Source organism: Myotis daubentonii, chromosome 21 (genome assembly GCF_963259705.1).
Source record: "Myotis daubentonii chromosome 21, mMyoDau2.1, whole genome shotgun sequence".
In the NCBI taxonomy this organism is placed as follows: Eukaryota; Metazoa; Chordata; class Mammalia; order Chiroptera; family Vespertilionidae; genus Myotis; species Myotis daubentonii.
Window position 1 is genome coordinate 5,674,401 of NC_081860.1, and position 21,015 is coordinate 5,695,415.

Here is a 21,015-nt window from a genome sequence, read left to right on the forward strand (position 1 = left end):
GGGCATGGCGGGTCCCCGGGGATCTACAGGGCTGCTCTCAGTTCTGTCCCTAGGGGCTCTGCCTCTCAGAGTCCCAGCAACTGCTGCAAACCTCAGAGAGAAAGCTGCCTTCGAGTTCCGACTGAAGCCAGACAGTCCCGCTTCTCCCGTTTGAGTCTGTGTCCCCAGAGACTCACCGGGATCTGGAGCTCAGAGTCTGAAACTCCCTCCCGATTGAAAACAACAACCTCGCCCTCTGCCGCCAGCCCGCTCCGCGCGCGCACTCCGCACCTGAGTATTTCACTTCAGCACTGTGCCTCCTCTGAGTCTGGGTATGATATTCTCTTTCCTCCTAGTTGTAGAATTTCCACTCAGCCAGCCTTCCTGTGGTTCTGGATGATGTCTGTTTTGTCCTTTAGTTATATCTCTGAAGTGGTTGTTCGAGGCAACAATCTCCGGCATTAACCTATGCCGCCATCTTCGTTTCTCCAGCATTACTGTTTTATCTGGCTTCTTTCAATATGATATTTGTGAGAATCATCTATATTGTTGTGTATAGCAACATTTCTATAAACATTGCTTGAATATACTATAGTTTATTCATTCTACTATTGTTTGGGTTGTTTCTGATTATGGACTATAATAAATAATGATTCTGTGAATATTTTATATGTGCCTTCTGGTTTAAAAAATATGTATGTGCATGGATATATATATATATATATATATATATATATATATATATATATACACACACACACACACACACAGACACACACACACACAAATACAAATATAATGCATTTCTTGGAGATATCAGTGAATTGTCCAGGTCAAAGGGATTATGTGTTTACTACACGCACAGTGCACGACAATGTGCACTGGCGGAGTGGGGGGGGGCGTTTAGAGAAGGGAGGGTGGTGGCCCCTCAGCGGGACTGCGCCATCTCAAAGTCTGCGACCCCTCAGGGGATGTTCACCTGCTGGCTAGGGCTCCAGTTGCTTTATATCCTAATACAAGAGTCTGGAACCAGGGACAGGCATTCTCTCTGTTCATTGAAACTAACACCTAGCAGGTACCTACATGGTGCCTGCACCTTTATCCTGGTCCCTGGAGAACCAGGGAGGACATGTGGCATAAACATGAAAGAGACCTTCTTTAGTATAAGCTACTGAAGCTTTGGGCCTGTTTGATACTCACCATAACATCTAGCCCAGTGGTTCTCAACCTGTGGGTCGAGACCCCTTTTGGAGGTCGAACGACACGACCCTTTCACAGGGGTTGCCTAAGACCATCGGGAAACACATATGTAATTACATATTGTTTTTGTGATGAATCACTATGCTTTCATTATGTTCAATTTATAACAATGAAAATACATCCTGCATATCAGATATTTACATTACGATTCATAAAAGGAGTAAAACTACAAAAATGAGGTAGCATCAAAAATAATTTTATGATTGGGGGTCACCACAACATGAAGAACTCTATTAAAGGGTCGCAGCATTAGGAAGGTTGAGAACCACTGATCTAGCTGGTCCTAATGGGTGTGTATTAACAATTCTGCCCTCCAGGAGACAGCAGAGCCTAATGATATAAGTCAGAGCTCTCTTGTCAAAAAACTTGGGTTTGCCTTCCAGCCCTGCCTTTATGTAACTCTACTATCAGGCAATTTACATAAAGCCTCAGCCTCAATTTGCTGTACATAAAATCTCAGGTTGCAGAGAGGAATAAATGACGTAATACTGCATGTAAAGCACTGAATTAATTCCAGGCCTGGCACATGTAGTAAACATGCGGTAGCTATTAGCTCCATAGTTCCACAATGTGTACTGAATACAAACATTCTAACAATTTACGAAGTGTTAACTTTTTGTTCTTTGTAGCATTTCAAATGTTGTTTATAAACAAATGAAATTGGATTGTATATATTCTCTCATAGCCTGATTTGTCTCTTAATAATGTGATATGTTTATATGAAATATAAAAAATCTGACAGCTGGAATAGCTCAGATGTTTGAGCATCTTCCTGTGCTGGGAAGGTGTCTGGTTAAGTTGTTTATGAGGCAGAAGCCTGGTGTTCTGGCTGGATTCCCGGTGGGAAGGTGAGGGGTTGACATGAGGCAGCTGATGCATGTTTCTCTCTTTCCTGTCCTATCCTACCTCCCAAAAATCAACCTAACCAAAATATCAGTTGGAGAATAAACCCCAGAATCTACCACCAGCCACATGATCCTAATGTTGTCATTTCCCAGCAACATTCTGGCTTCCAAACACCAATATTCACAATGTTCAGTGAGTGATTGGGATCCTGTTTACATCTGGGAGGCCTATAAAGGTATATTGCCTAAAGGGCTATGCCCATAATGATGGCTGGATTTAGCCAATGAAAAACCAGGAGAGGCATATTATCCAGGTGTACATGGGTTAGGGTGGGACTTCCTGCATCTACCTGGTGCTCATGTTGACCTCTTTGGTCTGTTCACAGAGACTGAGGCTTCCCAGCGCCATGTCTCCAGTAGGACAAGGCATCAGAGGCAGTATCTCCCTATGCAGTGGTGTGTCTGAGGTTTGCTGAGCCCCAACACGCCAGAATTTGGGCTCTTGTGACTCCGGGATTTCTCCCTGCTTACAGATGTCGAAGCAGCCTCACTAAATTTAACCCTTCAGCCTGGGGTGTGGACACCTCTGGGATCCTGCAGTCCAGGTTGCTCTGCCAGGAACAGTGAGTAGCTCATGTGTGACAAAAGGTGTGATGGGGGAAAGAGGGTAATAGGCGGCAATACCTCCATGTGAGGACGTGATGGTGTTACCAAACCAGGAGAATTCGGGAAACCCAGGACTTGTTTTGTGTCTAAAGGAACAAAGAAGATGCGGCAAAGTTTTGCATGAGGAGTTTCACTTTCATTCTCAGGAAACTGGGGACATGAATGGTCCTGAACAAAAGAGGGACATTGTGTGAGGTAGTTCTTTAAAGTTTTCCCAAAGCAGCTCAGAAGAGGAAGAGACTATAAGATAGATGATAGCAGTTGAAGACAGGAGGCAAAAGTCGTATAAGAGATAAGCTAACTGGCAAGAGTGTGCACTGAGGACTGAGTCTTGAAGTAATGTTATCATCTACAGGACACATGGGCCTATTGACTGGGAGACGGTTCTGAGCAGTCTGAGCCCATGGGTCCTGGGGTTGTTGGCCAGAGTCTCAACAGATCTTTCTCTGAACACAGATTGCTGCCCATGCAGAGTGGTTTAAGGGTGCCGTTTTGTGGAACTGATATCAGGGCCTCACAGTCTTACAACTTCTGAGACAGTGGTATCTTGGGATTGTCTTGCCTTTCTTCTAGCCCCTATATCTGGGGACCTCAATAAGACACCAAGCCCAGAATTCTAAGTACATGTCTAAGGTTGTATGAAATGGTCCCTGTTTTTGGCCAACAGTGGAATCAGATGTGAGAAGACCTTCCAGTCAGAGGTTCCTATATGTGCAATGGCTTAGAGTGAAGACTGAGCTCATTCAGGAACCAACTGGTGTCCTTTTTAAAAAATATATGTTTTTATTGATTCCAGAGAGGAAGGGAGAAGGAGAGAGAAATAGAAACATCAATTATCAGAGAGAGCCCTAACCAGTTTGGCTCAGTGGAGAGTGTCAGCCTGCAGACTCAAAGGTCCCAGGTTCAATTCAGGTCAAGAGCATGTACCTTGGCTGTGGGCACATACCCAGTAGGGAGTGTGCTGGAGGCAGCTGATTTATGTTTCTCTCTCAGCGATGTTTCTAACTCTATCCCTCGCCCTCCCTCTTTGTAAAAAAATTTATAAAATGTATTTTAAGAAAATGATCAGAGAGAATCATTGGTGGGCTGACTGCTGCAAACCCCCCACTAGGGATCAAGCCCAAAACACTGGCATGTGCCCTGATCGGAATAAAAACTCGGGACCCTTCAGTTCATGGGCTGGCTCTCTATCCACTGAGCCAAACAAGCTGGGACTTGTGTCCATTTTTTTAAATAGGAACTGGTAACAATGGAACAGGCGTGAGGTCTAGAGGAGCTTGTGATACCTTTGGAGTCTGGTCTGCAGGTGATGGGAGTAATGGGAGATTTGGAGCAGCAGAGGCAGGTGATCTGAGAAGAGATGGCAGCTCTTGCATCTTTACTTGTGAATCGCACTCCAGGATAGTGTTGAGAGCCTCGGTGGGGTCAGTAGTCTGACTGATATACAAACGGGAATGAGTGGTCATATGTGAGACACACTGGACATGGGAGAGAGGGCCATAGGTGATGGGACTTGACTGGTGAAGGCTGTGACTGGTGAAGGGATATCAAGTGCAGCACCAGAGAGGTGGGCTCTGGATATCTGAGATTTAATGTTTTTCTCAATAGGTGAGGTTAAAGGAGAAAAACAATCAGGGAGGGAGGTTATCATTGATGGACTGAAGGCGCCTCATTGAGTGTGGACAGTGAGAGTGGGTGTAGAATTTAATTCCTTTTGAATTTTGCAGGCATTAAGAAAACAACACTTACTGAGCAATGATTAGGAAGTCAGGGAGATGACTATGGGTGCTGGGATTGTGGGAATGTAGGTTTGAGAGAGTTATGGTAGAAAGAGTGATGTGTACTTGGAGAGAGCATGTGCATTCATTTATGCAGGGCCACTGAAATCAACATAAGAGGTAATGAAGGTGAAGTTCATTTCTGGTGATATCTAGATAATGTGATATGGTGAAATTCAGATTAATTCCTGTAAAGAGGGTCTATTCCAGTGTTACTTTCTTGGTCAAGAGATTAGGTGAAATATATGTGCAACCTGCCTTTTGTTATGGAGGGCAGTTACAGTGATCAATAGGAATGAGAGAGCATATATCAGAGTCTTTTTGGCTGGCGTTGGGTAGGGTGAAGGGTAAGAGAGAAATACACTACTGTAGGGGTGAATTGAAGTATTGAAAAAAAAGATGATTAAGATAAACTGGGCAAGTCACGATGTATTTGTCATACCTTTGGCATTATGCCTCTGCGAATGAAGATGTGCGGTGCGATGATTTATGTGCGGCAGGAAGTGCAAAATGATGGCTCAGCACCCTAGGCTTGGTGTCAAAAGGGTAAAGTCTGATGCCAAAATGTTCATGGCCTTGGAATGAGAACCTAGGGAACAACAAGGTTATTCCCTGACAAGAACAGTGTCTGATCACTCACACTGGCATTATTGACAACATCTACCCATATCCTATGTTCATGACACCCACTGTATTAAAAAGGCCCAGTGTGGAAATCATGATTGTACTACGGAGCAAATATGATCTATATGCTCATTGCCCTTATTGTCGTGGGAAGACACTGCATCAGTAGGAATATAAGGAGTGAGTGTCTTTGATGAAACAAAGGCCTGATATCTTCTTTGTAGTCAGAAGTGTAGGGAGCAGATGGATATGAAAGTGGGGGTGTATGATGAATGTAAAATCCTAGGAGACAATGTGATAATGGACTAAACTGTCCCCATTATGACAGGATATGAACATTGAGGATGTGGCCATTGCCTTCTCTCCAGAGGAGTGGGAAATCCTTGATGAGGCTCAGAGACTTCTGTACTGCAAAGTGATGCTGGAAGTATTTGCTCTTGTATCATTTGTAGGTAAGACCCTCACATCTCTCCTTATGGACTGAGATGATCGCATCTCTTCCTTTATATTCCACCTGTAGCTTTCTCTCTCCTACATCCAGACCATGGACTCAGAAAACTTTCTTCACTCTCATGGGAAATGTGCTATGGATACCAGTGCTGAGCTATGTGGAGAGCCCTGAGAAATAAACTCCACAAAATTATTTAACACTGTTTTCCTCAGAAAGTGCAGGATGTGTCTGGGAGCCAGGCATATTACAGACAGCTTAATGGGTCCTACTTGCTGTTTCTCTCCCTGGGAGGGTGACTTGTCTAGATACATGGATTCCACTTCTGCACCTTTCCTCTGTATTAAGGTTCTGGGTGACTGCCTGTGCCAGGTTATGTTTTTTACTTACATGAACTATGGGCTGTTCTTGTAAGACCCTCCTTTAATTTGGTGTTTGTCATATTACCTTCCGTGAATACTATTCCAAGTAGATTTCCTCTGGACCAGGACTGGATGGTCACCTCTGTCATCTTTCATTAATACTTGGCATATTTCCGTTTTATGTATTTGTAAAGAAGGTGGTACAAGGAGAACCTAGTTTTTTTTTTTTTCCACAGGGTGAACCTGCAGGATGGTTTTAGAGGAGGCCTGGCCCAGCTGAGTGGAAACTAGGAGAATGTATGTCACAAGGGCTTTTTTCAAATGATACCAGGAACGAGATCGATTCCATCACTGCTCAGATGCAGGTGCCACTGCCCACACCTCATTCTTACCTTTCCCTTTAACTACTTTACACTTTATGACATGTCATTTCACTTGTGATTTCCTAGCACTCCACCATGTTTACCTTTGTGGTATTTTTACATTACCTGCTCCTCTGCACTGCTGCCTCCACAGTCATCTTCAACATTGACCTGCACCTATGTTATGAGGTGCACATCCATACTAAAGTAGTCCTGAAAAACAGCTACTCGTTTATTGAATTTTTCTTCGAATAAGACATAAACAAAATTCTGCAGAGCTTGCCTATGTCACCAGCAGACAAGTCCTACTGAACACTGTTAGCCTGAGGAAGGGCTGGAAGTCTTACCTCGCTTCCATGTGGTGCTTGCCATTTCTGTGTGATATTCCTGGTGTGGTCTTCCTTCCTTTATGATTTTCAGAGGCCCAGAACTTCACAGAAGCCTCTTATTAATCCTTCCTGCATATGTCTTCTTTTCAGATAATTTCATGGAGCCACGGTGTCATGGGCAACACAATTTTGTAATGCAAAATCCCTCTGTCACGACAATCAATATTCATTTCCTGACCTTTTTTCTGTTTTCAGGTTGTTGGCATAAAAAGGATGATGATGAGCCCTGTTTTAATCAGAGCGTATCTATAGAAGGAGAGTCACAAGTCAGAGCTTCTAAGACAGCTCCAGCACCCCAGAAGAACCATCCTTGTAAGCAGAGTTTCTCGGTGTTAAAAGATATTTTGCACCTGAATGACTTACAAGCAGCACACTTGGAGCACAAAGATTTCTTCAGTAAGGCATGTGTGAGAGACTTCTGTTTCAGTGCAAATCCTCACCAGCAACAGAGGGATGCCAGGGGAAAGACGATCTGTAATGAAGCTATGGACAAGGCCTCATTTGTGACCAGGTGCAGCTTCAACTTATCAAAGGTGCCTTCAAACAGTAGGGTGGTTGGGGAAGATTCCCAAACTCCCTCAGAGCTTCTCCAGCAACAGGCAACTCATAACAATAAGGTGCAACACTGTGGCAGTGAGAATTCACAGGAATTTCTCAGTGGAAAAAGTCCTCACCTGTGGGGAGATGTGAAAACGCTGCCAGCCACAGCCTCAACGTTGTTGAATGTCAGGGTGTGTGCTCTGGAGAGTGTGGAAAATGTAGTAAAAATTATAGACGAATCTTTAACCTCGTTCGACATAAAAGAGTTCACACTGGAGAAAAGCGGTATGAGTGTACAGATTGTGGGAAGTCCTTCAGTGAGAGTTCCACCCTCATTCGACATCAGAGAGTTCACCATGGAGAAAAGCCATATGAATGTACAGTTTGTGGGAAGTCCTTCAGTCGGCGTTCCACACTCATTCAACACCACAGAGTTCACAGCAGAGAAAAGCCTTATGAGTGTAGTGAATGTAGGAAATCTTTTACCTGCAATAGTCAGCTCTTTATCCACAAGAGAGTTCACAGCGGAGAAAAGCCTTATGAATGTGGTGAATGTGGGAAATCTTTTACCGGCAATAGTCAGCTCCGTATCCACAAGAGAGTTCACACTGGAGAAAAACTTTATGGATGTGGTGAATGTGGGAAGTACTTTAGGGATAATAGTCAGCTCTGTATCCACAATAGAGTTCACACTGGAGAAAAGCCATATGTGTGTAGTGAATGTGGAAAGTCTTTTAGGCAAAATAGACATCTCATTATCCACAAGCTTGTTCACACTGGGGAAAAGCCTTATGAGTATACGAATTGTGGGAAATATTTTAGTCACAGATATGGCCTTATGAGACACCTGCGAGTTCACACAGCAGAAAAGCCTTAAATGTGAAGGGAATGTTTCCTTAATCTTACTCAGAATAACAACCATGAAGGAGACTCTATGATTCACAGTTGCGGAAATATGATCCCTTTTTATCAGCACAGACACTCTACTAGATTCCTCATAAGTTTCAGGTACAAGTGAGGCTTTAAGGAGCTACTTGAACTTTCCATTCTGTCCAGGCCTCCTATTCGATTGATGTCACTATGAGTGATTGTGGCTGAAGTGATTTCACCGCTACCACCTGTTCACCTGAAGAGTGTGGATCAGTCACAATCCCTGTGTGCTCTCTTGTGCTTTAATAAATTCTAAATACTCTTAACTCTTGGCAGGATCTTCATTCCTTTCTGTCTGACTAAGGTGTGGGCCTGGTCCAGAGTTTGTCCAGAACAGCCATCCTCAGAAAAGTAGTGGTATCTCTCTCAGGGAGGTCGTGGTTCTCACATGATGATGGGATGATTGGCTTATGTTCCATTTCACCAATTTGAACACTGCTGACTATGGTTTATGTTATTTTGGTAAAGACGTTTTTCCTGTTGTACCTTTAATTGTGATGGTTCTATTCACTGCCTGCAATGTTTTGAAAACACTGTTGAGATTTGTCAGCATGTAGATATGAACCAATATTGTGGGGATGTCAAACCTTCAGTGCTTTGGAAAGGAGAACATGATGGCAGAAAATCATTCTTCATCCAAAACTGGCTTATTTTGCATTGCTGCCCAAGGTGATGAATGAATGATTGCATACATTTGTGGTCTTAATTTATAACCTGGTACCTTGGTTATGTGTGAGGTCAATGATCACCCAGAAGAATAGGCCTTTGCTGTCTTTCTGTGAAGAATATGAATTATTTTCTTTGTTCACAATATGTATTATTAATTCTTATCAATGTTTAGGGGAACTCCTCCCCACATACTGCAAAGAAGCCAATTGCCATGAAGTACGAAATTTCATAGTCTTGTGACATTTGTTGTAAGACACTGAGGTTAACCTACCATTGAGACAGAAACACTGTATTCATAGTGATGAGAGAGACTGCAGTAAATTATATGGAAAGTGTCTCTTTTGAACATAAATCCACAAATGTTCCTGGCCTGTGGCTTGTGTGACCTTTATGTACAGACTTTCTCATTACCTTCAAAAATGCTTCCTGTAGCTGCAGTCATTGGCAGAGAAAATAATTTAATGGGTTTGTGGATTCCCCTGGTCTCTGTAAGGTGTTCACCACAAAGTCATTTCTCAATATGTAAGAACTCAAAGCTAAAAGAAGGATAATCCTGTAATCATTCCCAGGATGTGTCTTTTGTAACCAGTCAGCATTCCTGTTGATTCCATGGCAGTAGTCTTCACTGCTTGCCAACATTTGCTGCCACTGAGGCAAATATGTTCCTCCCGGGAAATGAGCCCTGACATGCAAGAAAGAGCACTTTTCTAATGTGTGTTATTTTGTGAGCCTTGATCTATAGATAAAGCTTTGAAACATCACAGGTGAAATAAATTGATCTGTCACTATATTCAAGGTGTGGCATAAGTGGACTTTGAGTTATGAGAACATAAACCACAGCACTTGTTCTTTAAAAAATACCTTTATGTTATTTTTTTAGGAAAAGAGGAGGGAAGGGGGAGAGAGATAGATAAATATACATGAGCTGCCTCTTGCACCCTCCCTACTGGGGCCACAGGTGGGTCTGTGCACCGACCTGGAATTGAACCAGGACGTTTCAGTGCACTGGGTGATACCCACCCAGCTGAGGTACACGGTGAAAGCAGAGTTTATTCCGCTTTTTTTATGTATTATTTTCCATACCAACAACTCTAAACCTACATTTCCCACTCTCTACATTTTATAATTCCTCTTTCCCTTTTATAATTCCTCTTTCTGATTTTTCCCAGTCTTCCATGCAATCATTCATTTTCCATTCTTTACATTAGATTAGTTCATATTTTTCATAATTTTATAGGCACTATAAGGAGTGTACTTTTAAACAAATAATGGTTCCTTAATGCTACAGATATTTTGAGATTCAATACAAATGCTTATGTGAATATTGAATTTTTTATTGCTGACTAGTATTGTATTCTACGGATAAGAACTTCACAAACCTACTACTCGGATGGTGTCACAGCGAGTATTTCTGGCTGAAGAGATTTCACCTCTAACACCTGGCTCACCTGAAGAGTGTGCATCAGTCACAACCCCTGTGTGATCAGGGGAAATGTATTCTGTATTCTCACTTGTGCTTCAGAAAATTGTGATAACTCTGAGCTCTTGGCAGTATCTTCATTTCTTTATCTCTGACGAGGTAATACACCTGATACAGGCTTCATCCAGGGCACTCATCCTCAGCTAAAAAGTGCTACCTCTGTCAGGGACATTGTGGTTTGCACATTATGCTGTGATGAATTGTTTCAGGTTCTAATTCACCAACCTGCAAACTGCTTGCTGTCCTCTGTTCTGGGTTATGATCATTCAGTAAAGGTGTTTTTTTTGCTTTGCACCTTTAATTTTGGGGATTATATTCACTGCCTGGGATGACTAGAAAGGAAAGTTGGAGAGGTGAACAGATATGAGGGGGTCCCAAATATTCTGTGGTTTGGAAGGCACATAGTAATGGCAGAAAATCAGTTTGTCCAATTTTGGCTTTTTTTTTTAAACTTCTGCCCAAGGCCTTGTAAAATTATCTGCATGACTCTGTGGTTCTAATTTGCAGCCTGGTGCCTCTATTATTGGTGAGGTCAATGTTCACACTGGAAAGGAGGCCTTTGTTGTGTTTCTGTGCACAGTATTAATTATAGTCTCTGGTCACAATAAGTATTACATAATTCTCAACAATGTTTAGGGGAATTGTTCCCCACATACACTAAAGGAGCCATGTCCTGTGATGTATGAAATTTCATACACTGGTGTCATTCTTTATATCTATATTTTAATTGATTTCAGAGAGGAAGGGACAGGGAAAGAGAGATAGAAACATTAATGATGAGAGAGAATCATTGTTTGGCTGCCTCCTGCATGCCCCCTACTGGGGATCAAGCCTGCAATCTGAGAGTATGCCCCTGACCAGAATTGAACCTGGGACCCTTCAGTCTGCAGGTTGATGCTCTATCAGCTGGGACCTGGTGTCATTTTTGTATGACTCTGAGGTTTAAGTATAACCACCAGTATGACAGAAACACTGCACTCATAGTGAGTGTGAAAGATTGTAGTGAATTAGATGAAAAGTGCCTCTTCTCTTTGGTGTTATTGAATCAAATCAATCTTAACACTATTCTTTTTAAAATGTTTTATTGCTTTTTTAGAGAGAGAGGGAAATGGAGAAATATCAATGATGAGAGAGAATCATTGATCAGTTGCCTCCTGCACGCCCCCTGCGGGGATGAGCTCTCCAACCTGGGCATGTGCCTGATCTGGAATCAAACCAGTGATCTCATGGTTCATGGGTCCACGTCCAAGCACTGAACCATGTCATGTGGCAACCTATTCTTTTTATTATTGATTATTGACTCTATTACAGATGTTCCCAATTTCCCCCGTCTCCATCCCCCTTTGCCTCCCTCTACCCTGCCCCCACTGCTTCTAGGCCCTCACCACATTATTGTCTCTGTCCTTGGGCTGTGCATATGTGATTACACTTTAAAAATATAGTTTTATTGAAGTACACCCGGCGAGGGGCGGGCGCAGGCGGTGTGGAGCAGAGCCCCACCCAGACAAGGGAGGAGGGCAGTGGTGCCATTGGTGGGGAGGAGTCCGGGACAGAGTTTAGGACGGGTCTGAGGCCTTCTGGGTGGAGGCGCTCCTGCTTTTTGGCAGCAGCACCCGGGCCTTGCGTGCCTCTGCCACCCTTGCTGGGCCAGGCATCCCGGGCAGGGAATGGGAGCAGGACAGCAACAGGGAGGATGGGGAAGGGGCGGGGGTGGGGGTGTTGGTGAACACCTGGCTGGGGCTGAGCCCTGGGCTGGGGGTTAACGCCCCTTCCCTTTATAAAGGAGTCAGTAGAGAGCAGAGTTAAAGAAGGAAAGGGGATGTGTGAGTGAACTGTAGGACCTATAATGAAAATCAGTTATAATTGTGTACTGGGGGCAGATTTTAAAAGGAGTCAGAAAAGAAAAAAGATAAATGATATTGAATAATTAGGCAGGTAGATAGATATTACAACAGTGGAAGTAAGTAGAGAAGGATGTGGAAGAGGGAGGGAAGAAAAGTTTTAAAGGGGAGCCAGTAGAACTTAAAAGGAGAATGGGAAGAAGGAAGAAATGGGGGAGGGACCAAAGCAGGTCTGAGGAAGTGAAGAAAAAATTAAGGTGGGAAGGAAGGAAAAGGACAGGGAGGGTAAAGATAAAGGAAAGAAGGAATGTGGGGAGGGAGGGTAGGAGCAAGATGGGAAGGATGATGGGACAGAAGTAGGAAATGAGGAAAGAAACGTTTATAAATGATGAGTCAGTAGGAAAAAGTGTTACACAGAGAGAAAAATTGTGACAGGGAGAAGCCAATAAGGAAGTCAAATACAATTGTGTGTGAAGGGGTTAAGAATAAAAAAAAAGTTAATAGGGGCGACCAGGCCGGCAGGGGAGGGCACTTAGGGGGATCAAGCAGACAGGCAGAGTGGTTAGGACAGGCAGGCAGGTGAGCGGTTAGGAGCCAGAGGTCCCAGATTCCAAGGGCTCCCATATTGGAAAGGGTGCAAGTCGGGCTGAGGGCCCCTCCCCACCCCCCGTGCACCGGGCCTCTAGTGTTACTATAATGTTTAGGATTCGTTTCACCCATCCCATTCATATTAAAATTACTAGAGGCTTGATGCATGAAATTCGTTTAACAGTAGGCCGGCCTTCCCCTGGCTGCCGGGCACTGGCTTCCCTCTGGCACCCAGGACCTGGGCTTCCCTCACAGCCCTGGTTTCATCTGGAAGGTAGTCTGGAAGGACATCTGGTCTAATTAGCATATTATGCTTTTATTATTATAGACTTTACTTGAAATAACCAATCCATGCCAATGTAATCTTCATAAAATACTTAAATCGTTGGCAATTTTAGGAGTTGGAGATATTGAAATAAAAATTAGCATAAAAGCTGATCAAGGAGGCCTGCTCCACAGAAGATGTTTCTTTGAAGTAACAAATTAGTGTTAGATCCAACCACAAAGAGCAAAAGGAATGTACAATGCACATAGAAAAACAAGGTATTTACTGTGACAACTATATATTTCTAAAATAATACCTCTAAAATCACTCAATTATTGAAATCTATATGAAAACAGAAGGATGTTAATCGCGACAAAGTGCATAAAACCAAACATCAAATTTTGAGCAAATTAACATACTAGGCAATTTTGCTAACAAAGCATGATTTTGTTTTTGTTTGTACACAATCTGCTCAAAACATCTTTATACCAACAGGGTGGGCAGAACATTTAGGTTTAATATCAATTACACAATATTAGCATAAATTTCCACAACTACAGATAGGGTATTACTGTTTTTTTTTATTGAGCTGGCAAAGTGACTATACAAACATCAAATTCATTTCTCTGAATTGAGAATTTTATCCAAATAAATGCCACCTACCTTCCAGATATATGTATCTTTCTATATCATGTAAATGGCTTTACCCATTTAATAATAAACCATACAAGCATTTAAGAATCATTATATGATTAACAATGTCATGTTCCAGGTTTAACAATTTCATAGGCCAAAAACAAGTTCTTCTTAAAAACTAGTTTTATAAATGCAGTATATATTGCATGAGTAACTGCTGGTATTTTTAAGAAAATATATTGTGCAATTGAGGCTACCATGTACTGCTGGCAAATCACTATTGTTTATGTAAATGTGAAAAACTGAGTAAAAATTTTTCAAGCTGATCATGAAGAAAGGTTACCGCCTTCTTAAAAGATTAAATTGGCATCTTATTGTAAATAATTTGATAAGGGCCAAACTAGGTCCCTAGCCCAAAATAAATAAATAAAAAGGTGCATTTTAAAAATGATGCTACTGCAATGCAATGGACTGTGAAAATGTGCTGTAAAAAAAAAATTATACATATATATATATATATATATATATATATATATATATATATATATATAATTTTATTGATTTTAGAGAAAGGGAGGGAGGAGAGATAAAACATCAATGATGAGAGAGAATCACTGATTAGCTGCTGCCTGCACTTACCTCTCCCCTATCTGAGAATTGAACCTACAGCCCATGTATGTTCCCTGACCAGGAATAGAACCATGACATCCTGGTTCATAGGGTGCCGCTCAACCATTGAGTCACAGCAGCTGCGCTATATTATTTAAAAATTGAAAAAACAATGTATTTATTGTTGCTAGTATTACAGATGTCTCCCATTCTCCCCTGTGCATATATTCTTTGGGGGATCTCTCCCAGTCCTCCCCACGCCCCGCTCCTGGGAGATCTGCCCATCTGTTCCAGTTAACCAGGCCTCTGGCCCCATCTTGTCCTTCCCCAGGACCACTTGCTGAACCACATCACCTTTATTCACTACTGTCATTGGTCTGGATGCTAGCCCTCCCCTTGGCCTTTTGAGAAAACTACATTACCCAGAAAGGAATGGGCGCACGTGGGCGGAGCTAACGGGTGTTTTTGGTGTCAGTGCATCCTGTTAGGGCGGGACTTCCACCTTCCTCCTCCTGGCGGGCATTTTGACCTCTTCAGTTCAAGGACTCACAGGCCTCAGCCCACTGGTCCTGAGTAGGAGGAGGCCTGGGAGGCAGCGTCCTTGCTGTGCGGGTGTGTGTGAGGCTGGTTGAGCACCAACAGGCAGGGAGTGGGGCCTCCGTCCCCCCGGGACTCCTCTCTGCCCACAGCGTTCCCGCAGCCTGACCCCGTTTAACCCCCCAGCCTTGGGGACCGGCGCCTCTCAGGTCCCGCCGCCCAGGAAGCCGCATCCAGAACAGTGAGTCTCTCCTGGGTGACACAGGGTGTGATGGGGGATGAGGGCTACAGGCTGCAGTGCCACCTTCTAAGGACACGGTGGTGGGGCTGAGGCAGGAGGATTAGGAAAACCCGGGCCTGTTTTGTGTCTAAAGGCAACAAAGAGATGAGGTGTGGGTTTTGCACGAGGAGTTTTACTTTCGCTCTCAGAACGCTGGGAGCATAGATGGTTGTGAAAAAAGGAGGGACATTTTGTGGGGTAAGATTCTAACTTTTCCTGACATTGCTCAGAGGAAGGACAGACTAGAAGACAGAGGACAGGAAGGTGAAGTCCTGTAAATGGTCAGGTGAGCACTGAGGACTGAGCTCTGAGATAACACCGGCATCTGGAGGGCACCTGGCCTGTGGACTGGACAAGGGCACTGAGCAGCCTGAGCTCATAGATCCTGGCGGTGTTTGCCAGGCTCTCAACAGACCATTTTCTTTACATGAATTCCTACGAATGCAGAACAAGTTGGTGTACCGGACGGTGAAAATAATTTCAGGGCTTCACACTCTTGTGGCCTCTGAGATAGTTGTGTCCTGGGGCTGTCCCGCTGCTCTTGTATCCCTTGGACCTGGGGACTTTGAACAGACACTAAGCCCAGACTCCTAAGGTCATGACTAGGGCTTCCTGTAGTGGACCTTGTATTTAGCAACCAGTGTACTGAGTGGTAGGTCCTGCAGGGCATTGGGTACAGATTGTGCAAAGGCTTATAGTGAAGGGTGAGCTGATTTAGGAACCTGAAGTTACTTAAATAAACATATATATATATATATATATATATATATATATATATATATATATATGTAAATTTTAGATATAGAAAGGAAGGGAGAGGGAGAGGGACAGAGAAACACGGATAAGCAAGAAACAAGGATTGGTTACAGCCTGCACAATCCCTATTGTGGATCTAGCCTACAACCAAGGCATGTGACTTCACCATTGCATGGGTCTATACCAGTGATGGCGAACCTTTTGAGCTCAGCGTGTCAGCATTTTGAAAACCCTAATTTATCTCTGCTGCCGTGTCACATATAGAAATATGTCACATATAGAAATATTTTGGTCTTTGCAACCATAGTAAAACAAAGATTTATATTTTTGATATTTATTTTATATATTTAAGTGCCATTTAACAAAGAAAAATCAACCAAAAAAATGAGTTCGCCTGTCACCTCTGACACGCTTGTCATAGGTTCGCCATCACTGGTCTATACTCAACCGAGACCCATCAGCCAGGACTGTAGATCACTTTAATATAGGAGCCCTGGCCAGTCTAGCTCAGTGGATGGAGCATCGGCCTGTGGACTGAAGGCTCCCAGGTTCGATTCTGGTCAAGGGCACATGGCCAGGTTGCAGGCTTGATCCCAAGTAGAGAGCATGCAGGAGGCAGCCAATCAGTGATTCTCTCTCATCATTGATGTTTCTATCTCTCGCTCCCTCTCCCTCTCTGAAATCAATAAAAATATATTTAAAAATATATATAGGAAATCATGGTCAGGTTGGTACCAGTAGTAGTAGCTCAGAAGGGCCAGTGTGAGTCTGAGATCTAGCTTTCCAGCTGGGGCCACTGTGGAAGGTGGGTATCACGACACAGCAGAGAGATAGAAGTTGTCATGTAGAGTGTTGGGGAGAGGTAATCATTTTGCAGTGGCCAAGGCCTTTAAGAGAGAATGGACCGGATATTATTTAGAGGCTGAAGAGTTATTCAAACAAAGTGAGACTGGGACTGGTACATATTAACTTCTCTAAACACTCACCAGGATTTTGTTGTGACCCTTGGTGTGGCCTGGTTTTGGAGAGTTGCAGACAGTCTTGTGGATTAGCTTAGAGGCTTGAGTGGTCATCTGTGAAACTCACTGGGCATGGTCAGAACGCCATCGGGTGTGGGACTTGAGTGTCGGTTAAGTGAGAGATGTTGGCAAGCATTCTCTGGACAACAAATGCTGAGTTAACTCAGATGCCAAGGAGAGAACAGTGGGGGCTGGGGCTGAGGGAGGGCAGGTGTAAGCCACTAGTGGAAAAGAGTGATGTGCACTTGAAGAGGGAATGTTAATTGATGGCCACAGCTCCCTTAGATTGACATAAGAGTGAATGACGAGAGAGTCCATTTCTGCTGGTGACTGGATGATTCAATACAGCGAATTTTAGGGTGATTGCCTGTACTGAGCGGTGTTTTGGTGCTACATTCTAGGTACAGAGCTTCGTTGCCATTTAAGTAACCACCTGCCTTTTGTTGTTGGGGGTGACACACAGGTTGATAGGAATGAGATAGCCTACACCAGTATTTCCCAGGCTTCAAAATCTCCACTGGAATGGGTAAGGGAGAAGGGTAAGGGGTAAGAGATTATGGATGTGGTGAACTATAATTTTGGAAAAAAGTGATTAGGAAGTAATTTGTCTTCACCACAGTAAATCTGCATTACCTTTGAAGTTGTGCTTCTGAGAATGAAGCTGTGTGAGGGAAGTGTTGTTGAAAGAATTCTGTGCAACAGGAAGTGTAAAGCTATGGCCGCAGTACCTTGGGATGGAGGTTAAGAGGGTGCAGTGTGATGCCATGTATTTGGTGTCTTTGAGAAACAATATGAGGGTATTGCCTGAAAGACCAGTAGTATCAAATCACTCACACTGTCTTTATGGCCAGCATCTCTCTTTAACCTGTGGTTTTGACACCCACTCTGCTGATAAAAGTCAGTGTGGTGTACACAGGAGTCCATAGCTCAGGTGTCTTATCTGCCTTTATTACAGTGGGAAGACAAAATGTCAGTAGGAATATAAGAAGACAATGGCTTTCATGGGATGAAGGCCTGGTATTTTCTCTGATGTGTGGAGTGGACAGAGCAGATGGATGTGGAGGGTGGGGAGTATGACAGACTAAGAATCTTAGGAGTGAAGCTGATCTTGGGCTGTACTGTCCCCATTATGACGGGATACGAACTTTGAGGACGTGGCCATTGTCTTCTCTCAGGAGGAATGGGGGCTCCTTGATGAGGCTCAGAGACTTGTGTACTATGATGTGATGCTGGAAGTGTTTGCACTTGTGTCATCTGTAGGTAAGACCTGGATGTTCTCCCAGTGTCCTGAGGTGATGACCTCTCTTCCTTTATTCCTCAGGCAGAGCTTTCTCTCTCCCACAGTGGGAACATGGCCTGTGCTAATTTTAATTTTCCCCACTGCCTTGTCAAATGTGCTGTGGCTGCCAGGTATGAGCTGGATGTAGAGCCCTGAACAAAGGACTCCATGAACATCCCTAACATCTATTTCCTCAAAAGTAGAGGAAACAGAGAGTCAGGAGTCTTGCAGTGAACTTAATAAGTCCCCGCTTGCACTTTCTCTTCATGGGAGGCTGACAGTGTCCATATGCATGGCTTCAACTTCTGTACTCTTTCTCTGGGTAACGGTTCTTTGTGGCAACCTGGGTCATGTTATGGTCTTCACTTACATGAACTATGACTGTTCTTTTAAGGCTTTCATTCAATTGTTTGTAATATTCTCTTCCCTGAATACTATAGCAAGTTGTGTAGCTCTGGCCCAGTGATGACTGCTCACCTGTTCATCACATGTTTTTCTTCACTGGTGCCTCTGCAATCATCTGCAACATTGACGTGCACATGTGTTATGTGGTGCACATATGTGGTAATTAGTCCTCGAAACCAGCTACTCCTTTATTGAATGTTACTTGGAGTGAGCGGGAACCAACCTCTTGCTCAGCTTGCCCCCTTCCCCAGTCAACAAGCCCTTTTGAATGCTGCTCGTTGAAGGATTAGCCCGAGCTTCATATTCTAATCCATGTGGTGCTTGCCATATTTTGTGTCGTATATCTGGCGAGTCCTTTCTGTTTTGTGATCTTCATTAGCCCAGAAAGTTTCAAGAGCCTCTTATTAATCCTTCCTGCACATCTCTGATTTTCAGAGAACTGCATGTACCAACTGTGATGTGTAACACACCTTTGCAATGGGAATTCCCCCTGTCACCACATTCAACATTCATTCCCTCACCCTTTCTCACTTTTCAGGTTGTTGGCACAACATGGGTGCTAAGGAGGCCTGTTCTGGTCAAAGTGTATCTATACAAGGAGAGTCACAGGTCAGGGCTTCTAAGACAGCTCCAGCCACCCATAAGACCCTTCTGTGTAAGCGGAGTTTCTCTGTGTTACAACATATTTTGCACCTGACTGAGTCAGATGTAGCATATTTTCAGCAGAAAGCATTCTGTAGTGATGCACGTGTTGTAGACATCTGTTTCAGTGCAAACCCTCACTGTACTGGGCTGCATATCTGGCACTTTGGCCAGAAGGGGCGCGCTGTGCTTCCTGATCCTGAAACACATTGATAGGAAGGTACTGACAATCAGGCCAGGCCTTGAGATGTGGTCTCTTGGCCCCTTCCCCGCACTCTGTACTCTCTGTTCCTAGAACACATAGATAGGAAGGTAGTCACTGTATGATGCTATACTGTGTCGAGAAGTAATTATGTAAACAAGGCTTTGTAACTTTGTGGTTTTTGCAAATAAAAATGCTGTACTTCTTGTAGTCTGGGCTGCAGTTCGGCCTCTGCTCCAGCAGGGTGTAACTGTAGTCGCTCGCCATTGAATTCGGGGCTGCAGTTCAGCCATTGCTTCGACAGGGTGCTGTAACTGTAGCCAGCTGGCCAGCTTAATAAAGGCTCTTAAATTTAAATTCTGAGTCGGTGGTCTGTCTCGCTGAGTGAACCCATAACTTTTAGAGGTCCCACCGAGATACCCCACCCACATCCCTGTGGGGAAGGACTACCAAGGAGGCCTCCAGTCTTTGTTCCGGGTTCCAGGGAGGCGGAGGAGACTCCACCCAAAACTTTCAATTCGGAAACCGAGCCACCTGGACTCTCGAGAGAGGTAAGGAAGACCAGTCGTTAAACAGGAATTGGGACGGCCCATAGAAGGACCCTTATAGAGGGCTGAATGCAGCAGTACTCATGGTCCAGACCCGCGGCCACCATGGTGGCCGGGGTCTCTGGTTTGTGCTGCTTTAGACTGCACCAGGTTTGTCTGTCTGGTGTTTGTTATCTTGGTGTTTGTTGTCAAAAAGTCATCTGCTTCTGTGTGCACACCGCTGCAATGTTTTTTGAAAAATTTTCATGACTTCAAGGAGCGAGCTGCAGGTTCTGGGCAACCTTCGGTTGCATTTGTCTAGTTTGTTTTGTCTTTGTTCTTTGTTGCCTTTGTCTTTGTCAAAATGGGTTAGGGTCAGTCGTCTTCTTCGACCCCCTATCAATTAGGCCCACTCCAAGCGAGTGGAAGGGGAGCTTGATCACCTCCCGGGAAACCATAGAGCTCCCTTAGGCAATTAGTCAGGAATTGGTGGAAGTCAAAAACTCACACTGTCTGGTGTATGAATATAAGATGAGAGTCTGTGTGAAGCGAAAGCTACTTTGTGCTGTCTGGCTGTACACATGAGAGTATTTGTTATCTCTTTCTATTTCTCTATCCATTGAGCCAAACCAGCCAGGGCTACACAGATATTTTGAGATTCAACACAAAAGCTTATGTGAATATTGAATTTGTTTTGTTCTTGATTAGTATTGTATTCTATGAATAACTACCTCATCTATTGATCTGTCTATAAAATTGGTTATTTCCAGGTTTGGGGTATTATAAATCAATCTGTTTGCAATATTTGCATTCAGTTATCTTTATAGATATGCATTCAACTAATCAGACTATTGTAGTGTAGGTGGATATTTCACATTTTAACATATGCAGAACTGTGATTTAAAATTGTCATGCACCTTGCCTTCCCACCCATACCTAGCATATTAAAATTCCAGTTTTGTTCAACCCTGCAAGGACAGGCAGTGGTTAATCTTTTTAAATAGTAGGTCTCGAATTATCTATATATGAACTTGCTTTTGCTTTCATTTCATTTCCGAAGAGTTTTTGGTGGTGAACATTTTTTCATACATTTACTT

The 21,015-nt window shown here is 43.6% G+C and overlaps 1 protein-coding gene across 1 annotated transcript in view; it reads left to right on the forward strand.

Moving 5' to 3' along the window:
* Window positions 1–1,776: 1,776 nt before the first annotated feature.
* LOC132223023 (zinc finger protein 135-like) overlaps window positions 1,777–21,015 on the forward strand; it is a gene marked incomplete at its 3' end in the record, with an annotated part of 46,401 nt that continues 27,162 nt past the window's right edge. Inside the window, exons 1-2 of the mRNA XM_059678416.1 lie at window positions 1,777–1,781; window positions 2,618–2,707. Of these exons, the coding sequence (XP_059534399.1) occupies window positions 1,777–1,781; window positions 2,618–2,707 (95 nt within the window). The remainder of the gene's footprint in view (window positions 1,782–2,617; window positions 2,708–21,015) is intronic.